Source organism: Prionailurus bengalensis, chromosome A1 (assembly GCF_016509475.1).
Source record: "Prionailurus bengalensis isolate Pbe53 chromosome A1, Fcat_Pben_1.1_paternal_pri, whole genome shotgun sequence".
NCBI classification, from domain to species: Eukaryota; Metazoa; Chordata; class Mammalia; order Carnivora; family Felidae; genus Prionailurus; species Prionailurus bengalensis.
In genome coordinates, this window is record NC_057343.1 from 232,498,713 (window position 1) to 232,518,802 (window position 20,090).

A 20,090-nucleotide genomic window follows, 5' to 3' on the forward strand; every position below is an offset into this window, starting at 1 on the left:
GCAGCTGTGTGTCCTTGGCCTTGACTGAGCACTTCCCTGCTCCCGTCCCTGTCTCGACACAGGTCAAGGGCAAAACCAGCTTGGCCAGCCCAAGGAAACACTGCTATCCCTTGATGCAGGATCAAGGAAAAGGGGGTGGGGGTAACAAGCCTGAAGAACACTCCCTCCCTCTTCTCTTCAAAACAGAAAGCCAGGATGCGCCTGGGAGGGACAGAAAGCCTCCCAGGTTGAACTGAAACACCGACCAGGAGATACACGTGCAACCCATCAGGCTTCTCAGAGCTGAGCGTCAGAATGTCCTGGAGGGTTTGCTGACCACAGGGCGCCAACCCCACCCCAGAATTTCGGATCCAACAAGTCAGGAGTGCGTCCCCAGCTGCTGCTGACGCTGCTGGGCACTTTGAGGACCTCAGTGACCAGTCAGCAAGACGACGGAGGGATGCCCAAGAGGGCAGTTCGGCCTGATGCTCAGTGTGAAACGGGTCAGGTTTGGGGCTGGGCACCCTTTTGTAAAGACTTCAGTCCTGTTCATACGTCGCAACTTCTAGGAAGTTTATGGTTAAGACGCGTGAAGGCGGGACCAGCACATGTTACCCCATCATGTTAACCCCATCGCGCCCGCGGCCGGTGTTTCCTGCAGCCGAGCGAAGGCTGCGTTCTTTCATTGAGTCAAATGTCACGATGTCTTGCCATAAAGTGACAGGGATCTGGTTCTTCCTTCATAAATTTCCTTTCGTAAATAACGTAAATGGTTAAAACGGATTAGTGGCTGCCTGTGGCTAAAGGGGCGGCTGGGATAGAGGGTCACAGTTGGAGGTACAAGGTTTTCTCAGAGGGGATGCTGACATTCGCTTGTGAATGTCCCCAAGTCCTCTCAACGGTACCAATGCGGCTGCTGTTAACACACTCTTTTCCTTCACTTTCCCCTTCACATTACTTCCTTCGAGTTTGCCTTTGGGGGACTCCCCATCACTCCGAACCTTAAAGACTTACATTAGCTTTCCTGTGAACGAAATTTTTTTTTTCTATTCCTGGACATCCTATGACGACTTAATTTTACTCATGTAAACATTTTTTTTTTTTTTTTAATCACAGAACAATAGAATTCTACCCTTTCAGACACAGAGACCGTCTTCATGTGAACCCATCCAAATCTCCAGGTGGACCCCCTTGGGTTTTTTGAAAGTCGGGCACCTGTGGTTCTCTCCACATATTATATAAATAAACTACGTACCTCCTCTGCAAGTAGAAAAATATTTTAAATCATTTTAAAAAAGTTCTTCAGCACTTGATGTATTAGGAGGTGGGGCCTCTGGAGTGTGATGAGGTCAGGAGGGTGGAGTCGCATGATGAGATTAGTTCCCCGATAAAAGAGACCCCAGAGAACTCTGGAATGGGGTAAAAACATGTTTTAAACAGCCAACATTCAGGAACAGCCACTCCTTTGAAAAAAAGAGCTTTTTTTCTTTTTTACAGAAACTTTTTGCTAAAGTACACATGTTGCTGATAAGGAAATACAGCCCCCACGTATTTGCCAAAGCTCCTAGGTCGAAATCAAGTCATTTGCAAAATGCTACATGGAAACAGCCCAATGCAAACAAACGGAGTTTTTAGCTCTTTTCAAAGGGCTCCTCCATTGATTTAACATTAGGAACCCTTTATTTTTTTATTTTTAAAATGTTTATTTATTTATTTATTTTTGAGAAAGAGAGAGAGAGAGAGCAAACACAAGTGACCGGGAGGCAGAGAGAGAGAGGGAGAGAGAGAATCTCAAGCAGGCTCCACGCTGTCAGCACAGAGCTGGACTCTGGGGTCGAATTCACGAACCGTGAGATCTTAACTTGAGCTGAAGTCAGGAGTTGGACACTCCACCAACTGAGCCACCCAGGCACTCCCATTGGGAATCCTTTCAAAATAAGTTAACAGCATCTTACTGGGCACAGGGGGGGGGGGGGGCGGAGAGGGAGAGAGAGAGAGAGAGAGAGAGAGAGAGAGAGAGAGAGAGAAAGCACAATCAGGGGAAAGGGGCAGAGGGAGAGAGAATCTTTAGCAGCCTCCATGCTCAGCACAGAGCCCCACACCGGGCTCGACCCCATGACCCTGGGATCATGACCTGAGTCGAAATCTAGAGTCAGACGCTCAACTGACTGAGCCGCCCAGGCGCCCCAGTTCTGGTTTTTAAAAAAAAATAACTCAATTCACTCGTACCTCATTCTAAAACCAATGGATTTAGATCTGTCGACACCAAAGAAAATTTCAAATTCACCTCAGAGTTCCTGGTGCATTTTAGGGAAATGTATTTATCCTACTTTTCACGTGTGGCAATGGAGACTCAACCCTCCTCTCCAGGACCCACCCGAGGGCCCTTCCTGATCAAGGGCTCCCCTGCCCCCCAAAAGTACCCTCAAGAAGCTACACCTGTCATGTGTCCCACGTGGGTGCTGTAGCAGGATAAAACAAAACAAAACAAAACAAAAAACAGCCCAGAGGTGCCCGGCTGTCTCAGTCAGTAAAGCATACAACTCTTGATCTGGGGTCATGAGTTCAAGCCCCACATTGGGCATAGAATCTATTTTAAAACAAAACACAACAGGGGCTCCTGGGTGGCTCAGTCGGTTGAGCATCCGACTTTGGCTCAAGTCATGACCTCACGGTTCGTGGGCTCGAGCCCCACATGGGGCTCTGTGCTGACGGCTCAGAGCCTGAAGCCTGCTTCAGAGTTTGTGTCTTCGTCTCTCTCCGCCCCTCCCCCATTCGTGCTCTCTCTGCCTCTCAAAAATAAATAAATGTAAAACAAAAACACAGTCTGAGCAACTAAATTTAGGTAAATGCTTCCCTCCCAGGGACAACCCCCCCACCACCACCAATATAAATTAACACAACAGCTTTCCTCCAAGATAAGAAGTCCAGGTGCCACTAAAGGAGGAAATCTGTGGTCAGCAGGTCTTTCAGCTTCTCTTGGGGACACTTCATATGTGGCCCCAACGGGTGACCGACCACCTGGATCTGCCAGGGCACAGGGGTTTCCCAGGAGGTAGGACTTTCAGGGCTGCCGCAGGAAACTCCCAGATGCAACGGAGCAGGATGATAACCCCGCGGGGCCATCGTGTGCCCGCTGAAGGCGGCCTCCCCACTCCATCACAACGCAGGGAGGATGTGCCAGAGACATCCGAGGTGGCCTGTCCCAGCCCACCCTTCAACAAAGGAGGATGTGCGGTGACAAGATGCACCAGGGTCGCTCCTTCCCCGCTCCTCGGTGCCTATGTCCCTTTCCACTGTGGACGAAACAGGTCCCCCAAAGATCTGGATCCCGTGAGGCAGGACAGTCAGCAGGGAGACGCATCTCCTGGTAACAAAAGGACCCCACGGCGCAGCAACCTGGCTTCAAAGTCTCCTCGGCTGAGTCCGGTGCAGCTCGGCACTGCTATAAATGGACGTGATTTCCTAGAAACCCACCCATTATCTAACCCGAAAGAGAAAAGACCGAACTCACAGCGCTGGTAAAACTGACCTAGGAGCTGAGTCACCGCTGCTGTTTTTAGCACATGACTACTGTCCCTCGTGTTTTCAAATACAAAAGCTGGAAGGTCTGGGAGGAAGCCATACAGACCGACCAACTTGACAGAAGGGGCAGGGCCAGGCCCTTTGGAATGCCTGGCTCGACCATGTCAAGGAAAAGTAGAAACGGAAGGAAAGTCTGGAAACCCGCTGCAGTGGCATCAGACTGTGAGAGTCTCCGGATGGACCAGGGCTTCGATTCCAGGGCTCTCCGCACTAACCTGCACTCGAGGACAATGCTGAAGAACGAAAAAGGCTTGTAATGATTCCCCAGCACACATATGCCATCCTTCCCCTCCTCGAAGTGCTCTCCTTCCTCATCGGTTGCGAGTCTAAACCCTTCTCGTTCTCCCCCCAGCCTCAGACTGCTTCCCCTCCACTTCCTGAGGCAGCGTCTCAGTCTCCACCCATCTGGAATCACAGGCGCTCCCAGGATGCACCAAGATGGGGCGCCACACCCTTCTCTCCCTCCCATCTACCCTGACACCTGGCTTCATTTGCACCCATGGCACCAACTGCCGCTCGCTGAGTATAAACGCTCAACATGGGCTCCACCCTCAACATTCCTGTGGTTACAGAAGAGTCATCACCAACTGGACATGCCATTCATTCTCTTGCTTCCTCCTTTTCTCTTGGCTAAAATTGGAACAGCCGTACTGGAAACCATCTTGAGATTAACTCGCCATGGAAACAATAGTTCCACTTACTGAGTGCCTGTGATGTGCATTCTGCCTCGAGCCTCTGTAACGTGTTGTTATTTCTATAATAAGCATCCCCATTTTACGGCTGGGGATCTAGAGGAAACTCAAGACGAAAAGATCATGTGACTTGTCCACGGTCATGTAACCAACCTGAGCCCGCCAGCTTTGGCCACCAAGCTGCTCTAAGAAAAGTCCCAGAGCTCTTCAAACAGGTGTACGTGCCAATCACATCAAGGCCTGAGTAAAGTACTGATTCTGGTCCAGTAGGTCTCGGGAGGGCCCGGGATCCTGCATTTGGGAAAAGCTCTCATGTGATGCCAGTGCACGGTAGCAATGGCTCATACATCTAATATTCCCAGCGGGTGCCATTCCTGCACATTAACCAGGTCTGACACTGCTTTGCTTTTCTAAAAACTATAGATCTAAAACTGATCTATTCCTGGTGGTAAGGCTACAGACAAAAGGTAACGCATGCCTTCATTTTATTTTCCAACTTTTATGCGGTGGTGAAATGGACATAAAATATCTCTACCGTAACCACTTTTAAGGGCTGCCTTCCTTCATTATTATACTGGCGATCGTGAAATAATGACACGGCCATCTGGGTGGCTCAGTCGGTTAAGCGTCTGACTCTTGATTTTGACCCAGGTCATGGTTTGTGGGTTCGAGCTCCATGTGCTGACAGTGAGGAACCTGCTTAGGATTGTCTCCCTCTCTCTCCCTCTCCCTCTCACTGCCCCCCTTTCTCTGTCCCTCCTCTGCTCTCTCTCACTCTCAAAATAAATACTTAAAAAAAAAAGAATGATAGATTCACAGAACCCCCCCTCCCCCCGCCCCGGTGTCGACATGTGACAGAATTACAGGGCAGGGGCACCACCATGAAATGCACACGGCCACCATCCACAGAGCTTGCTCATCTGTGGGGTGGGTGGGGTGATTCTCTGCCATTTCAACCCACGTGTAGACCACTACAGTCCAGATGCAGGCCTGGCCGTCACCACAGGCCCCCGCCTGCCACCCCGTTAGGGAGGCCCTCACTCCTCCTCTCTCAGAAACCCTAGCCCCGGCAACCCATAAGCTGGTCTTCATTGCTACAACTGCATTATTTCAAGAATGTTACACAAATGGAATTACACAGCCTAATTGCCCACCTTCCTTTATGTTTAAATCAACTTCCTGCACCTTCCGTCGTCTCAGGAAATGTGCGACGCTGAATTTATGGTAACACCCTGCTCCTGCCTCTTCAAGGGGCTCGCCTCTACACCCCCCGCCTGGCCTCTCTCCGCTGGAATGGCCCTCGCCCGGTAGGTGCTGTATCTGATCCAGGAGTCAGTTAAATCCCAGAAACAGAAGCAAGAGAGAAATGCTTGACTCCACATCCCATCACTTGCCTACTCCGGATTGAACTTATTCAGAGCTGACATGAATACACCTTGGGAAGCATACATCTGTTTTTGTGACTTTGAAATTGCTCTCAGTCCCACGACTCCAACCCAATTTTGCCACTGAGCCGTCACTCGAGATTTCATGTCTACCGTAATTTCCTATCTCTGACTTGGTAGAAATAAGTAAAATTCACCTTCAGTTGTCTTTCAAACTTAAGAACATCACTTGAGGGGCGCCTGGGTGGCTCAGTCAGTTGAGCGGCCGACTTCAGCTCAGGTCATGATCTCATGGTTCATCAGTTCGAGACCCACGCCGGGCTCTGTGCTGACAGCTCAGATCCTGGAGGCTGCTTCGGATTCTGTGTCTCCCTCTCTCTCTGCCCCTCCCCTGCTCGCACTGTGTCTCTCAAAAATAAATCAACATTAAAAAAAATTATAAGAACATCACTTGAAAACAGTCTCATTCATGTACACACACAACAAATAACATCAAGGATTCTTAACATCCTATTTCATCTTAAAATCTGACTCCATAAGAACACACACACACACACACACACACACACACACACACACCCCATACCTACACCATCATTCCACCAGCCTGTCTAAAAAAATTACTTCCCAATTGTCTTGAATGAAACATACTTTCTTTGTTCACATATGTTAACAACTTCTCTACAACCTTCTTATTTCTTTTAATTAAAGGGAATTACAGGGGCGCCTGGGTGGCTCAGTTGGTTAAGTGTCTGACTCCGGCTCAGGTCATGATCTTGCAGTTCACGAGTTCGAGCCCTGCGTTGGGCTCTGTGCTGACAGCTCAGAGCCAGGAGTCTGCTTTGTATTCTGTGTCTCCCTTTCTCTCTGGCCCTCTCCCTTTCTCTCTCTCAAAAATAAACATTAAAAATTTTTTTAAAAAAAGGAATTACATATTATTTTATGTATGGAACTACTTAACTTGGAGAAATCATAGACTATCACTTGGTTATCATTTAGAATAACTGACCCAATAGGCTGTAAGGCTAGTCTCAAGAAATTTCAAGTAAGTATCATATAGACCATATTCTCAGTATGGTCTATATGTGCTGTGCTGACAGCTTGGAGCCTGCTTGGGATTCTCTCTCTCCCTCTCTCTTTGCCCCTCCACTGCTTGTACTCTCTCTTTCTCTCCCAAAATAAATAAACAAATAAACATTAAATAAAAAGACCATGTTTTCTGAATCAGGCTTAAAAAATTCATTTAATAAAGCTTAAAAATATGTATTTTAAAAATGTTAAACATAATCCTAAATAACTTCTAGATCAGAAAAAGAAGAGGGGCACCTGGGTGGCTCAGTCAGTTGAGCATTCGATTCTTGGTTTGGGCTCAGGTCATGATCCCAGGGTCATGAGTTCAAGCCCCACATTGGGCTCTGCAATGAAAATGGAGCCTGCTTAAGATGCTCTCTCTCCCTCTCCTTCTTCCCCTCCCCCATGCCCTCTCTCTAAAATAAATAAGGAAGAAGAAAAGAAACCCTAATGTAAATTAAAACAATAAGAAAATACTGTATATCCAATTTGTTGGAAAAGCAAAACTGTTACTTTAATAAACCTGAAGGAAATGATTTTTTTTTTTACAGACAGAAACTGATGAAACAGTGAGGAAACAGATCCAGAGGGGTGCCCGCACGGCTCAACTGGTTAAGCATCCCACTCTTGATCTCAGCTCAGGTCTTGATATCTGGGTCGTGAGTTCAAACCCGACACTGGGCTCTGCACTGAGCCTGAAGCCCTACTTAAAAAAAGAATAAAGAGCAAAAGTTGACTCTCTAAAAGAAGTAATTGGATGGATATTTTGTATGATATTCATCACAAAAGAGAAACAGCACAAATTTAAAAATATACTAAAACAGCTATAAGACAGTTATAACAAACATTAAAAAGGAAACTCTATAAAAACTTCCGACAATTGACCTTCAAAACTTAGAAAAAATAGGAGACTTCCACAGAAAAACAGCCATTTCCATAACGGACTCAGGAAGAAGAGAAAATCTGAATTATCCCATAACCATTAGAGTTACTGACCTAAACATCTGACAGGACGGCTTGGATTTTAGCAACTTAAACAATTAGTTAAATACTTAGAGCGTTTCCTATCTCAAAGCCATATGTAGCAGTTGTCATGCAAAATCGCTTTGAATAGCTTGCATATTATACTGATATAAATGTCAGACGAATAAATGGTATTCCAGGAGTTCGTATACCTCGTTATTTCATATTTCTAGAACGCCTCTGCCTTAGTCTTCCCTTACAAGTATAGGATGAAAAAGCAACCTGATGTTCAAAATCACCCCAACCACTACCCCATTCCCCATGGACACCCAGAGGAGGCAAGGGCACAGTGGAGAGACCCATGGGGGGCTCCACGGAGCAGCGGGAGCAGCCTGGGGTCCTTCTAGAACCCGGCTCTCCTGACGTACTAGATGCCTTCTCCCCTAAGCCTCACTTTCTTCAACTACAAAAAGGTGGGCACAAATAACCTCTAAAATCTCTTCCAGCTCCAAAATCCCATGACAAGGGTCTTTCTAAATTTCTAAAACCTTCACCCAAGCTACGACCCAGCAATTGCACTACTAGGAATTTACCCAAAGGATACAGAAGTGCTGATGCATAGGGCCACATGCACACCAATGTTTATAGCAGCGTCTTCAACAATAGCCAAACTATGGAAAGAACCCAAATGTCCATCAACTGATGAATGGATACAGAAGATGTGGTTTTATATACCATGGAATACTACTTGGCAATGAGAAAGAATGAACTCTTGCCATCTGCAGCAATGTGGATGGAACTGGAGGGTATTATACTAAGTGAAATTAGTCAGAGACAGGCAGATATGTTTTAACTCATATGTGGAACTTGAGAAACTCAACAGAAGACCATGGGGGAAGAAGGGAAAGGGAAAAAATTAGTTTCAAATAGAGAGGGGGCAAACCATAAGAAATTTAAATACAGAGAACAAAACTGAGGGTTGATGGGTTGGGGGGAGAGAGGAAAAAGGGTGATGGGCATTGAGGAGGGCACTTGTTGGGAGGAGCACTGGGTGTTGTACGTAAGTGATGAATCATGGGAATTTAATCCCGAAGCCAAGAGCACCCTGTATGTTAGCTAACTTGACAATAAATTATTTTTTTAAATAAATCAATAAATAAAATAAAAGACCATTTTATAGTAGATTAAATGTAGAAGCAAATATAAGAATTTAGCTTATACTATGAAGTCAGACATTAAAGAGTTTTTCAAAAATCTAAAACAATGGGTAAAAAAAACTCAGAAAAATTAAATTAAAACAGGACTTTGGGAACTGATGCTTTTTTTTTTTTTTAATGTGTATTTATTTTGAGAGGGGTGGGGCTAGCAAGGGTGGGGCAGAGAAAGGAGAGAGAGAGAAAATCCCACTGACAGTGCAGAGCCTGATGCAGGGCTCGAGCTCACGAACCGTGAAATCGTGACCTGAGCTGAAATCCAGAGTCAGACGCTTAACCAACTGAGCCACCCAGGTGCCCCAGGAGCTGATACTTACTGATATTGGATGGTTAGGAGGCAGACGCTCTTAGTACCCTCTATTTTGGGAGTCTATCTGAAATTTTCCTTCAAAAAACTAAATTTAAAATAAACAAATAAATGCTCAGGGTTAGTGAATGACATCTTTTACAAACAAAAGCAAATTCACCCTCAAGAGGGCTTGGCCTTGTGACTCGCTTCAGCAGAAGGGACGCTGATCCTTTTTGGCTCTCCTGCCCTGGAGAACGAGCCCAGGCCAGCCTGCTGGAGGATGAGAAAACCCACCGGACAGAGTCACCCCAGATAAGACCTCCCTGGTCCTGCCATCGTCAGCAGACTCCCGCTGCTCTCAAGTCCAGCCAAGATCAGCGGAGCTGGACCGTCCTTAGCAAAATGTTTACTGTCCTAATGCGCCCTGGGGGTGTCACAGTTATTCTTTATTCCACATTCTTGTGTCCAAAGAAAACTGGTACAGTTGTATCAAAAACACATGGGAGACTCTTAATGGTATAATAATGGGTACATTCATCCAAACCCACAGAATGTATAACACCAAGAATGAACCCCAATGTAAACCATGGATTTGGGGGATCCTAATGGGTCAATGCAGGTTCATCAGTTGTAACAAATACACACTCTGCTTGCGGATGTTGGTAACGGGGGAGCCTATGCGTGTGCTGGGACAGGAGGTCGATGGGAAATCTCTGTACCTTCCCTTTAATTTTGCTGTGAATCTAACACTGTTCTTAAAAAAATTACACCCTTCAAAAAAAAGAAAAATCAGAGATGGGGCACCTGGGTGGCTCCGTCGGTTAAGCGTCCGACTCTCGATGTCGGCTCAGGTCATGATCTCCCAGTTCATGAGTTTGAGCTCCCGGCGGGCTCTGCACTGATGGTGTGGAGCCTGCTTGGGAATCTCTCTCCCTCTCTCTCTGCCCCTCCCCTGCTTGTGTTCTCCCTCTCTCCCTCTCTCTCTCTAAAAATAACTAAATAACCTTAAAATTAAAATACAATACAATACAATACAATACAATACAAGCAAAGATTCAGAAAAGCACATGGACCTCCCTACTGATGCTGGGCCCCGAGCAAAGCCCCCACCCTTGCATGGTCCCTGGGGAGGAGGAAGCACAAATCTGTCAGCCTGTCTGCCGCATGCACATGTCGGCTTCAGCTGACCGCCTCTCTGCTCCCGCCCCTTGGGCTCCGGTCTAATCTGCTTGTTCTCCCTTCCCACCCCCCGCCCCCGACACTTCAGAATCTACGATAACACACTAACATACATCCCCAACAGCAAAGTCAAGCTCCCTGCCCACAAGCTCGCGCGCTTGACTGCCTGCCGGCCCTCAACTCCACAGAGGCCAGAAGTCACTTTTCATTCAACGCGAGGCCACTCTCGGCACATTCAGTGCATGAGGCCCGGGAGCCGCCGAAAGGGCTGGGTGTGAATTCCAAACCACCTGAGTCTCAGTTTGGGGAAAGGTGATTCTGAAGTTTGTAAATCTCCCTGCTGCATTCGAAAAACAAACAAAAAACAAAAATCGAACCCAAATTTTTCCTTACGGGTGTGCCAAGATAAAAGGCCCTGTCCCTGCTGCAAACGTATAAAACGCGAGAGAAGGAAGAGTTCGCCCGTGCCGAGGTGTGGCTTTGCTGAACCGAGAGACAAGAGACAAAGGGGCGGAGGGGCCTTCGGAGAGTCCCTAGAAGTTAACCATATGTGAGAAGAGTTACAGCAAGAAAGGAGTGCAACAGGGGTGCGTGGGTGGCTCAGCTGGCTAAGCATCTGACTTCGGCTCAGGTCCTGATCTCACCCTTTGTGAGTTCAAGCCCCGCATGGCGCTGTCTGCTGTTAGGGCGGAGCCTGCTTTGGATCCTCTGTCCCACTCTCTCTCTCTCTCTGCCCCTCTCCTGCTCGTGCTCTCTCTCTCTAAAAAAGAAACATTTTTTAAAACATTAAAAAAAAGGGGGCGCCTGGGTGGCTCAGTCAGTTGAGCATCCAACTTCGGCTCGGGTCACGATCTCACGGTCTGTGAGTTCGAGCCCCGCGTCGGGCTCTGTGCTGACAGCTCGGAGCCTGGAGCCTGCTTCAGAGCCTGGGTCTCCCTCTCTCTCTGCCCCTCCCCTGCTCACGCTCTGTCTCTGTCTTTCAAAAAAATAAGTAAACATTTTAAAAAAATTTATAAACAATAAAAAAAGGGAGTGCAACATTTTCAATTTAGCATAATTGGGTCTAATTTGGTTCAAGAGCTATCTGACACGCAAAGTGCTGTCCTGCAACAGGGAAAGCAGCACAAACACGTCCTTTGGCTTCAGTCCTGTCTCCAGAGCTGTCACAGCCATAAAGGTGGAACTCAGGAGACAATAAGTGGAAGAGAAGAATTAAGAAAGAGAATTATGGCAGCTTGCAGTGTCCCCAAGTCAGAGGGAACAAAACCACCACAAATCTAAATGACAGCAAGAACACAGTTTGAATGTTACTGGAGAATCATTTGACAAATATTTACGTGTTGCATATTAAAGTATGCAATCCTTTTAGAGCAATAAATATTTTAGAAGAAAACCGTATGCTGACCCACATCCAAGATAAAACCCATCTCAGGAGCCAGGAGAGAGCACGTTTTTAAATAAGACACATCTGATCCTTGGTTACTCAAACCAAATGAAACATCTGTCAGCTCAGGAAGCACGCCCTTCTTAACTAACAGGAGATTATTAGCTCAACAAGTATACCCAGAAAACCTTTCAGAGCCTTTACAGACATTTCTCTTCTAGAAACCTGGCTGCGGGCAACAACTCTGAGCTGTGCATTCTGCTGTTCGCGCAATTACCCCTCTACTCCCAAACCTCTCTCTAGGGCTTTCTGTAAGGTTTTTACTGTCACTCATTATGATAAGCTCGTAGATCAGGCCCAAAGGGCTCATGCCTCAGGGCCTTTGCACCTGCTTTGCCCTCTGCCCAGTGTGCTTTCCCCCACCCATCTTCTCTACATCTTAGTCAGATGTCACCTGCTCTCTCAAGTGACCACTCTCAATCCCTGAACCCCTAGACTGTGCTTACCCAGCTCCAGAGGCTGCTGGCTAGATCCCTGCGAAGGTGCCCCTGAGATGAGAACCTGAAGGCAGTGGGTGAGCGAGTCATGTGGCCATCTGGAGAAGCACACCTCAGCCCCAAGGCTGACTGCTGTCATGCTGAAAACAGCTGGCTTCCCACTCTCCTGTTTCTTAGCCAGCTGCCCTGGGCCAGCCTCTTACCACCCGACCCAGGTTGGCCTCTCCAGCTCGGGCTCCTACATCCCCCCCTCTCTGTACCACCCCACAACCAACCATACTGCCCCTGCCAACACCCCTTTGGCTCGGTCAGCCAGATCAGAACATCTTCCCTCCACTCCCCCCAAGTCTCCCCTGGGCTCCCGGGATGCTCCAAGCTGCTTGCATTGGAGACATTAGCCCCACATCTCTTTAGACTGCCTTCGAGGGCCCTGCCTCTGGCTCTAAGCACCAGGAGCTATTACTCTCTGGGTTCTCTCCTCAAATAAAAGGTGGCCTCGTAAAGACAAGCACTGTTTGATTTTTCTCCACGTCTCCTACGGGACCTAACCACTGCCTGGCACAAAATACGTCTGTAAGAAACGCTATGCAATGACTTGCTACCCCATTTGCCACTGGTCGTGTATTTGCACTTTACAACACTTAATTCTCAGTTTTCACAGGAAGAGGGAGGCTGTTTGATCAACAGAATCCAGGAGCCACTGGGAAGAACAGAAGCTCTGGCCTCCCTCCTCCCCCAAAGCACCTAACGCAGGACTTGCTCCTGATGAGAAGATACAGGGGCCCAGGGGTCTTGCAGTCTGTCAGACGGGTACCGTTTCTCCATCCTGATTTGGAGGGGAGCAGAGGGGAGGAGCCTCAATGCAGAGGAACAAACAGAGACTCTGTAATCAAGGGGAAAAGCCGAGAGAAAAAGAGCTTTGCCTGGCAGAAGAGAAAATTGCCGGAGGAGGCTGGTGAGAAACAGACAAGATGCTAAACAAGGGCCATGTCAGGGGCGCGTGGGTGGCTCAGTCGGTTGAGCATCCCACTTCAGCTCAGGTCATGATCTCACAGTTCGTGGGTCGGAGCCCCGCATCGGGCTCTATGCTGACAGCTCCGAGCCTGGAGCCTGCTTCGGGTTCTATGTGTCCCTCTCTCTCTGTCCCTCCCCACTCATGCTCTGTCTCTGTCTCTAAAAAAATGAATAAATGTTAAAAAAAATGTTTTTTAATAAATAAAAAAATAAACAAGGGCCATGTCAGAGCGCCGTGTGAATGAAGGGGTTGCGTACTCACCACGCCAGGAGGTACAACTAGGAAACCAAGGCAGAGAGGCTGGACCCTGTTCCGCTGTCCATTTCTACTGTCCTCCCCCGCCTCTATGCTGAGGGAGTGGCTTTCAAAAGTAGCCCAGAAACCCAGTTGGTCAGGCCCAACTCCCCTGGCATCAGCTTATCGTTCTCAGTTGGCTTGAAGGCGGCCATTCCCAAACTTTTATTTGTTGCCCCCGAAGGGAACATAATAAAGCTGAGCCCAGGGGAGCCTCGAAGTGGGGGCTGGACAACCCAGGCTGGGCCTCTGCCCACCCGGGCCCACTGGAGACCCCAGGCTGCCCAGGACACAGGACCTACCGGCCCCCCACCATGTTCTTCCAGATCCCTGTGGGGCTTCCTTAAAAGCAGGGCCTGATGCCTCCTTCAGGAAAGAGAGGTCTCGTGTACACATCTGTGTGTGAAAACTCACCTGAGTAATAGCCAAAGCAGAGGTGCAGAAAGAGCCCCAGCGGCCCAGGCACCTTCCCAGAGAGGGGGGAGGGAAGCTGGGATACAGGCACTGTCCTGAGTCACAAGGCCACGGAGGGCTCAGGGCTGCACCAAGCACAGTCCCTTCTGCCATTTCACACGCTGTGTCAAGCGAGCCGCCCAAGTGGCAGAAAGTGACACCAGCGGGTCCCAACTTGACTGAGCCGAGCCCAAAACACAGGCAGAGACAAACCACCCTGCTCCAGAGATAAGCCAAAGAAAGACACAGGGTCACGGCGCACAAGTACAATCGCGGCCTTTCTGTCAGCTAGGGCAGGGGAGCAGGTGCACCTGCACTCCAGAGTTGTGTGAGGCTGAGGCTGCAGACGCCCCTGGAGACTGTGACAGTCAGGTGAGAAGCAGCCGCTGTCCACCCAGCGCAGGCTAACGGGCACTTGGTCGCTGTGGTCGCTGTGCGGTTTTTCCCTCCGTGTGTTGGGTTGTTCTAGTCATTCTCAAGTCTTCGAAAGACAACTTTTTCTTTCCTTTTCTAGATGCACCCTGCCATCTGTGAGTCTTGACCTGATTAATGGATACCCCGTGCCTCTCTCCACCTCCACCTCTGCCGGCCCTATTTGGTGGGTGTCTGCCCCTCCACTGCCCTTGCAGAACCTGCCTCCGGGGACCCCGGCTGGCCCTGGCTCCTGACGGTGACCATGCAGATCACGCTCGCAGGTCGCCACGCGGGTCACCAGGGGCAGCAGGGCCGGGGGCTGGGGGCGGGGGAGGTGGGCGGCAGGCACTCCGGGAAGAAACTCCGAATCCCTGGGGCCTGGAGGCGCCCGCCCGCGCTCGGGCCTAGAAGGGAAAGGGCAAGGTCACCGAGGGGCGCCAGTGGGGCTCCGGGCAGAACCCTTTTCCCTGCAGGCGAGGAAGGGTAACGGTCGCGGGGAGCCCAGATCGAACAGCCCCGACGAGAGGTGTCCAACCTGGATCCGAGCGCGGACCCCCGGGGGGGGGGGTGGGGGCGGGGGGGGGAATTCAAGGGCAGGAGGACTCCGGGGGCGGGAAGCGACCAGGCGGCGGCGAGGACGCGAGATTAGCGGCGTCTCCCGCGGCGCTGTGACCTCGGGCAGCGCCCCCCACCACCCCCGCCCGTGACCCCGGCCCGGGATGCGCAGGCCACCCCCGGCGCCGCACGCGCCGCACGCCCAGACAGCGACGAAGAGGCGCTCTAGGCGGCGGCAGAGGCGCCGCGGGAGCCCGGGCAGAGCCGGGATCGGGGTGGCGCGGAACGGCAGGGAGGGATCCGAACCCTGCGGAGAAGCCAACTTACCCGGCCGTTGCGGTCGGTCTCCTGCACCTCCTCGGCGCTCGGCCCCCGCCGCACCAGCGCCCTCAGCAGCCCCACGTCGTTGGCGCAGGCGGCGCGCAGGAGGGTCGCCTCCTCCGGGACGCCCTCCGGGACGCTCTCCGCGCTCGCGGTGCCGTATTCCTCCTCGCCTCCGAACGGGTAGAAGGAGTCGTCCGAGGCGATGCTGCGGGTGTCGGGCAGACACGAAAAGTCCTCGTACTCCTCGTAGTCGGCAGGGTCCTCCCCGGCCTGAGCGTCCCGGGGCGGGGACGGCGGCTGCGGAGACACGCGGCGCGCCCCGCCGCCCTCCGGCCCGGGCCCGGCCAGCAACACCATGCCGGCGGCCGGGGCGCGGGCCCGGAGACCGGGGCGCGGGGCGTGCACAGAGGTCACCGCCCCTCGTCCCCCGCGGCCCCAGAAGAGCCGTGCTCCGCGGGCCCCGGCCCGGCGGAAACGAGCGCCCGGCGGCCGCGCTCGAAGACTAAAGTCGCCGCAGGCGGGAGAAAAGCCCCTCGGGGGTGGGAGGAGCCGCGGGGGCTTTCCGGGCGCGGCGGGCGGGGACCGCGCGGGGGGGAGGAGGGCGGGGCGGCCGCGCGGGCGGAGGCGCGCGCCCCGGGTCCCCCGCCCCTGCGCCCGGCAAAAGTTCGGAGCGCAGCGAGGGCTCCCCGGCGCCGGAGCGCGGAAACGCACGCGCCCGACAACTAGCAGCAGGGCCCCGGGAGCCCAGACGCCGGCGCCTCGGGCGGCGAGCGGCCCCGCCCTCTCCTTCGGCGGCCCCGGGGAGGAGGGCGAGGGTGGGGGCCGGGGGACCCCGCGAGCCGAGCCTGCTTCCCGCCCCGGGAGCCTCCAACACCCCTCCCCCGCGCCCCCCCCCACCCGCCGTGGCCCGGCACCGCCCGGGGCGTCAGGCCTCCCGGTCGGGGTTGGAAGTTGCCCGGCGTCGGAGCCACTGAGCTCGCTTTTCCGCGTCCCCGGGAGCCGGGGCTCGGGGTGGGGGCCGACTCCACTCCGAGCTCAAAGCGGGGAGTCGCCGCGGGGCGCGGAGGGCTAGTGGGTGCACGGGCGGCGGGGCCGGGGCTGCCCGGCGGGTCGCGCCCCCCTGAACTGGGAGCTCCCGGAGGGGAGGGGCCGCAGAGTCCCCCGGTCGCGCAGCCCCCGGGCCCACTGTGGCTGGCAGGCTGCTCCTAAAAGAGCCACCCTAGGGCGGCGTCTCAGGGCCTTGGTGGAAACTGGGGGGCGAGGGGGTGGGGGGCAGGCCGGGGCTGTGAGGCTTCCCTCCTCCCCCACTCCTAGCCAATGTCACCGCGCCTGGATCTGCGGAGTCAAGACAGAGAACCGCGTGAGCCGCGACCGGGCGCTGACACGGCGGCCGGCTGCCAAACGCAGAGAGCGGGGCCGCGGGAGACTGCCGCGGTCCGGTCCGGCGCCGCCGCCCCGGCCTGGGGGTGGAGGTCTGCCGCGGGGAGCCCCCGACCTCGGGGAAGACGGTGTGCGGCGGGCCACAGCCTCGCGGAAGAGGCTGTGCGCGGAGGGCGCTGCGGGGAGCCCGGGTTGGAAGAGTCGCCCCTTTGGCAGAAGAAACCGTTTGGGTCGTGGGGGCGACGCGGGTCCCGCGAGGGGCACAGCCACGCCTCTCTCTGCCCCCCCCCCCTTTCCCTTTCCGCTGTTGACAGCGTGCCCACCCGGGGCAGGCCCGGGCAAGGCCCCCGGGGCCCCAAGGTGGACGCGACCAGGCAGACGAAACCACGCGGGGGGGGGGGGGGGGGGCTAGCTTAAGGACCCCTGGCTTGGGAGGGCGAGCGGAGGGGCTCAGTAGGGGAACACGGTCAAAAATGCCCTGGGTGCGCGGTGGGGCCGGAGCCAGGTTGACCTGCGAGACCTCGTGAGCCTGTCTCACTGGGCGAGATCCTCCGTGGCGATCACGCGGACCTCCAGTGTCATCGGAGCCGGCTCAGAACCCAGCGTCCGCAGGGCTCACGAGGGTGCGGGGGCGGCGGACCGCGACTTGTGGCGAAGACGCATCCACGCCTGGGCACTCCCTGAGCTAGCAGTGAACTCAGGTGCCCTGCTCCCTTCTGTACTCGGGACTTTCTTTCCGACGTCAAAAATACCCAAGTCATGGTTTGCTTCTCGCTTTCTTCTGTAACTGGCCACATTTACATAAATTCCCACTGGGAATTTCCCTTTTCAGGGTCGCCAGTGGTGGTAGCGTTTCCAGAGGCCCGTCAAATACAGTCAGGGGATTTACAAGTTGAAATGCCGCCCTCCCCCCCCCCCCCCCATCCCAGGTCAGGGTTGAGTTGGCTAGCCCTCCCCTCCCAACCTTGTAAGGCAGCGTGTGGTTTCAAAGAGAGAACTCCAGCGGGCTGCGGCGGGGTCCCTGATGGATGGAGCCCCAGAACCCACGCACCCTTTTCTGGAGTCGGGCAGCCCCGTGGCCCTCATCTCCCCACTAGTGAGCAACATAACTTGGGCCCTGTGTTCAGAGTTCACCACTTCCTCCTTTTCTTTCTTAGAAACTTGAATCCAAATAGCACCGGGATGGGGTTTTCCCTTGAAAGATAAATTTGTGGAGCCGTTTACTCCAAGTAAGAACTAGCTGGCCATTTGCCAGTGACCAGACTCCCAATCCGGGCTGACCGTTTTCAAACCCTTTTAGAAACGCACCCCTTTCACCACAAAGACAATGGATTCTCAGTGTCGCCAAAAGAACACAAAATGAGGCATATGTATTTTTAATAAAGTCAACACTTAGCCGTTACGTGTACAAGATCTGCAGAGCAAGGAGAAAGTAGCTTATGAAAACTGCCAACACGTCCAGGATAACTATAAATCAACATTTTGAGAAACTGTATCGGATCCAAGACGAAGCCCACCCCACCGTTCAGAACCAGGGTTGGAGGGAGGATGGACTGGGAGAGTGGTTTTAAACCTTCGCACGTCCGTCTGGAATTCAGCACACGATTACTGTGAAGTTACCCTGTTATTAAAATTAAGATAACCATAAGTCTTGATGATATAAACGGCTCTGAAGGATCTGCTTCTCCAAATATGTTGCCCCGTGGGCACAGAGAGCTAGCCGATGTGAGGGGAATGAAAAATGTTTTTTATTTTTTATTTTCTCGTAGGAAAGGCATTGTAGTTTGGGGTAAAGAGCAGATTCTGATACCAGACCCGGCTTCTTGTTATGACTCCACCACTGCTGAATTGGAAGCCAAAGGTTCTACATTTTGAATGTGTATTACTGTGGATATACTCAGGCATACTGTGGGTATAACCTTAATTCGGGGGGGGGGAGGTTTTTTAAGTCAATATGGGAGAAAAACACTAATTATAGGGAACGCATTAATTTTGCTGCCCGTTACAAACGATTCCCCACTAGAATCGAGACAGATGCTTGCAAATAAAGAAGAAAAAGCAGTGTGTTTATCAATTTTGTTAACCCTGTTGCCCTTCCCCCTCCCTGGGCCGGTAGCAATAAAGCTCATTAACATGAAAACGTTTCTTTGCTTGGCTTTGGGCTTTGGGCTTTGGGCTTTGGGAGGGAGCTTCGTGGGCTGGCCTGCGTCTTGCTTTCTTGGGGTCCGGACTGAATGACAGGCACAGTTAAAAGAAAAGGGGAATAAGGCCAGTCCCTGTGGTTGGTGTCAAAGGAAGAAAACGGGGTCCCGGGGTGGGTCTGGGGCCGTGGAGGAGCCCACAGGCTTGGCTTCGCGAAACAGCTGAGAAGCTGCCTGTTCTTGGTCCCGCCTTCCCCTCGGAACTCAACTCCCAGACGGAGCTGGGAGATGCACATGGCCTTCTAAGGTCAGCAGCGGGCTCCAGCAAGCTCCCCTCTGCCTGTGTGAGAAGAGGAAGAAGTGACGGGAGACAGGACACCTTTCAGTCACTCGTTTTTTGAAAACAGTTTAAGCAAACCAGAATCCTTTGGTCTGGAGTTTTTGCAAATTTCCCTGGGTTGATGACAACGAGGGAAGCAACCTAGAGTATCCTGAAATCAATCTATAGAATGACGAGACCAGCTTACCTTTCTGAGCTGCTTAGAAGTAGAAGAGTCTCTGTGTGTATTTCTGGATCTCCTTATTGAAGAGATTACCTGCTGTTTGGCCCTAACGCCTTTCAACTGACGGACACAAGAGCCCGCTCTCGCTGTGACCTGAGTGGGTCTAACCATTTAACAGCTTCGTTTGCTTTTAGGAAGGATTTCTGCCTTGGAGGTTAAATATGTGGAAGATGTTTGTCCAAGGGCACCTCATACCAGTTCTTCCTTTTTCCTGCTCTTGACAAGGAATTAGCAGTAACAGGGCTTAGTGAGGGACGCCATGTTGACTCAAGGACAAAAGGCCTTGGGTCTTCATCTGAATAAAGTTGGTTCTTTTTTAAGATCGAGGTTATGATTCTGAAGGCCAATTCGAGGAATGACATCTGATGTCAAAAGCTGTTAAGCAACTTACACAACAGAAGGCTTCTCCGTGACCCCTGGCCTCCCACCCCAAGTACGGGGCAAATGCCCCCCCAGCCCCCACCCCTGCCCTTCTGCCATCACTACTTTGTTCACGCCCCTAGAATAGCTCTTACAGCCCCGTTCTCCACTAATTTTTGCAGAACTATTCTCCTTAAAACCCGAGGGTTCACCAAATTCAAATCAAGTCTTAGTATTTTTGATGTCCGGCAGCTAAGCGGGTATCTCGCCATCTTGAGTGATGCTCAGTGGGTCCTTGTTAGAGGAGAGGGCAGGCAGGGCTGCTAGGCCAGCCCCAGCTGTGTCTGGGAACC

General features: G+C 52.1%; 1 protein-coding gene across 1 annotated transcript in view; it reads right to left on the minus strand.

Annotated features, from left to right (window-relative positions):
• Positions 1-15,824, minus strand: part of ANKRD33B (ankyrin repeat domain 33B) — an 83,483-nt gene extending 67,659 nt beyond the window's left edge. The window contains exon 1 of the mRNA XM_043601025.1: positions 15,297-15,824. Within this exon, the coding sequence (XP_043456960.1) occupies positions 15,297-15,650 (354 nt within the window). The 5' untranslated portion in view covers positions 15,651-15,824. The remainder of the gene's footprint in view (positions 1-15,296) is intronic.
• Between the last annotated feature and the right edge of the window lie 4,266 nt (positions 15,825-20,090).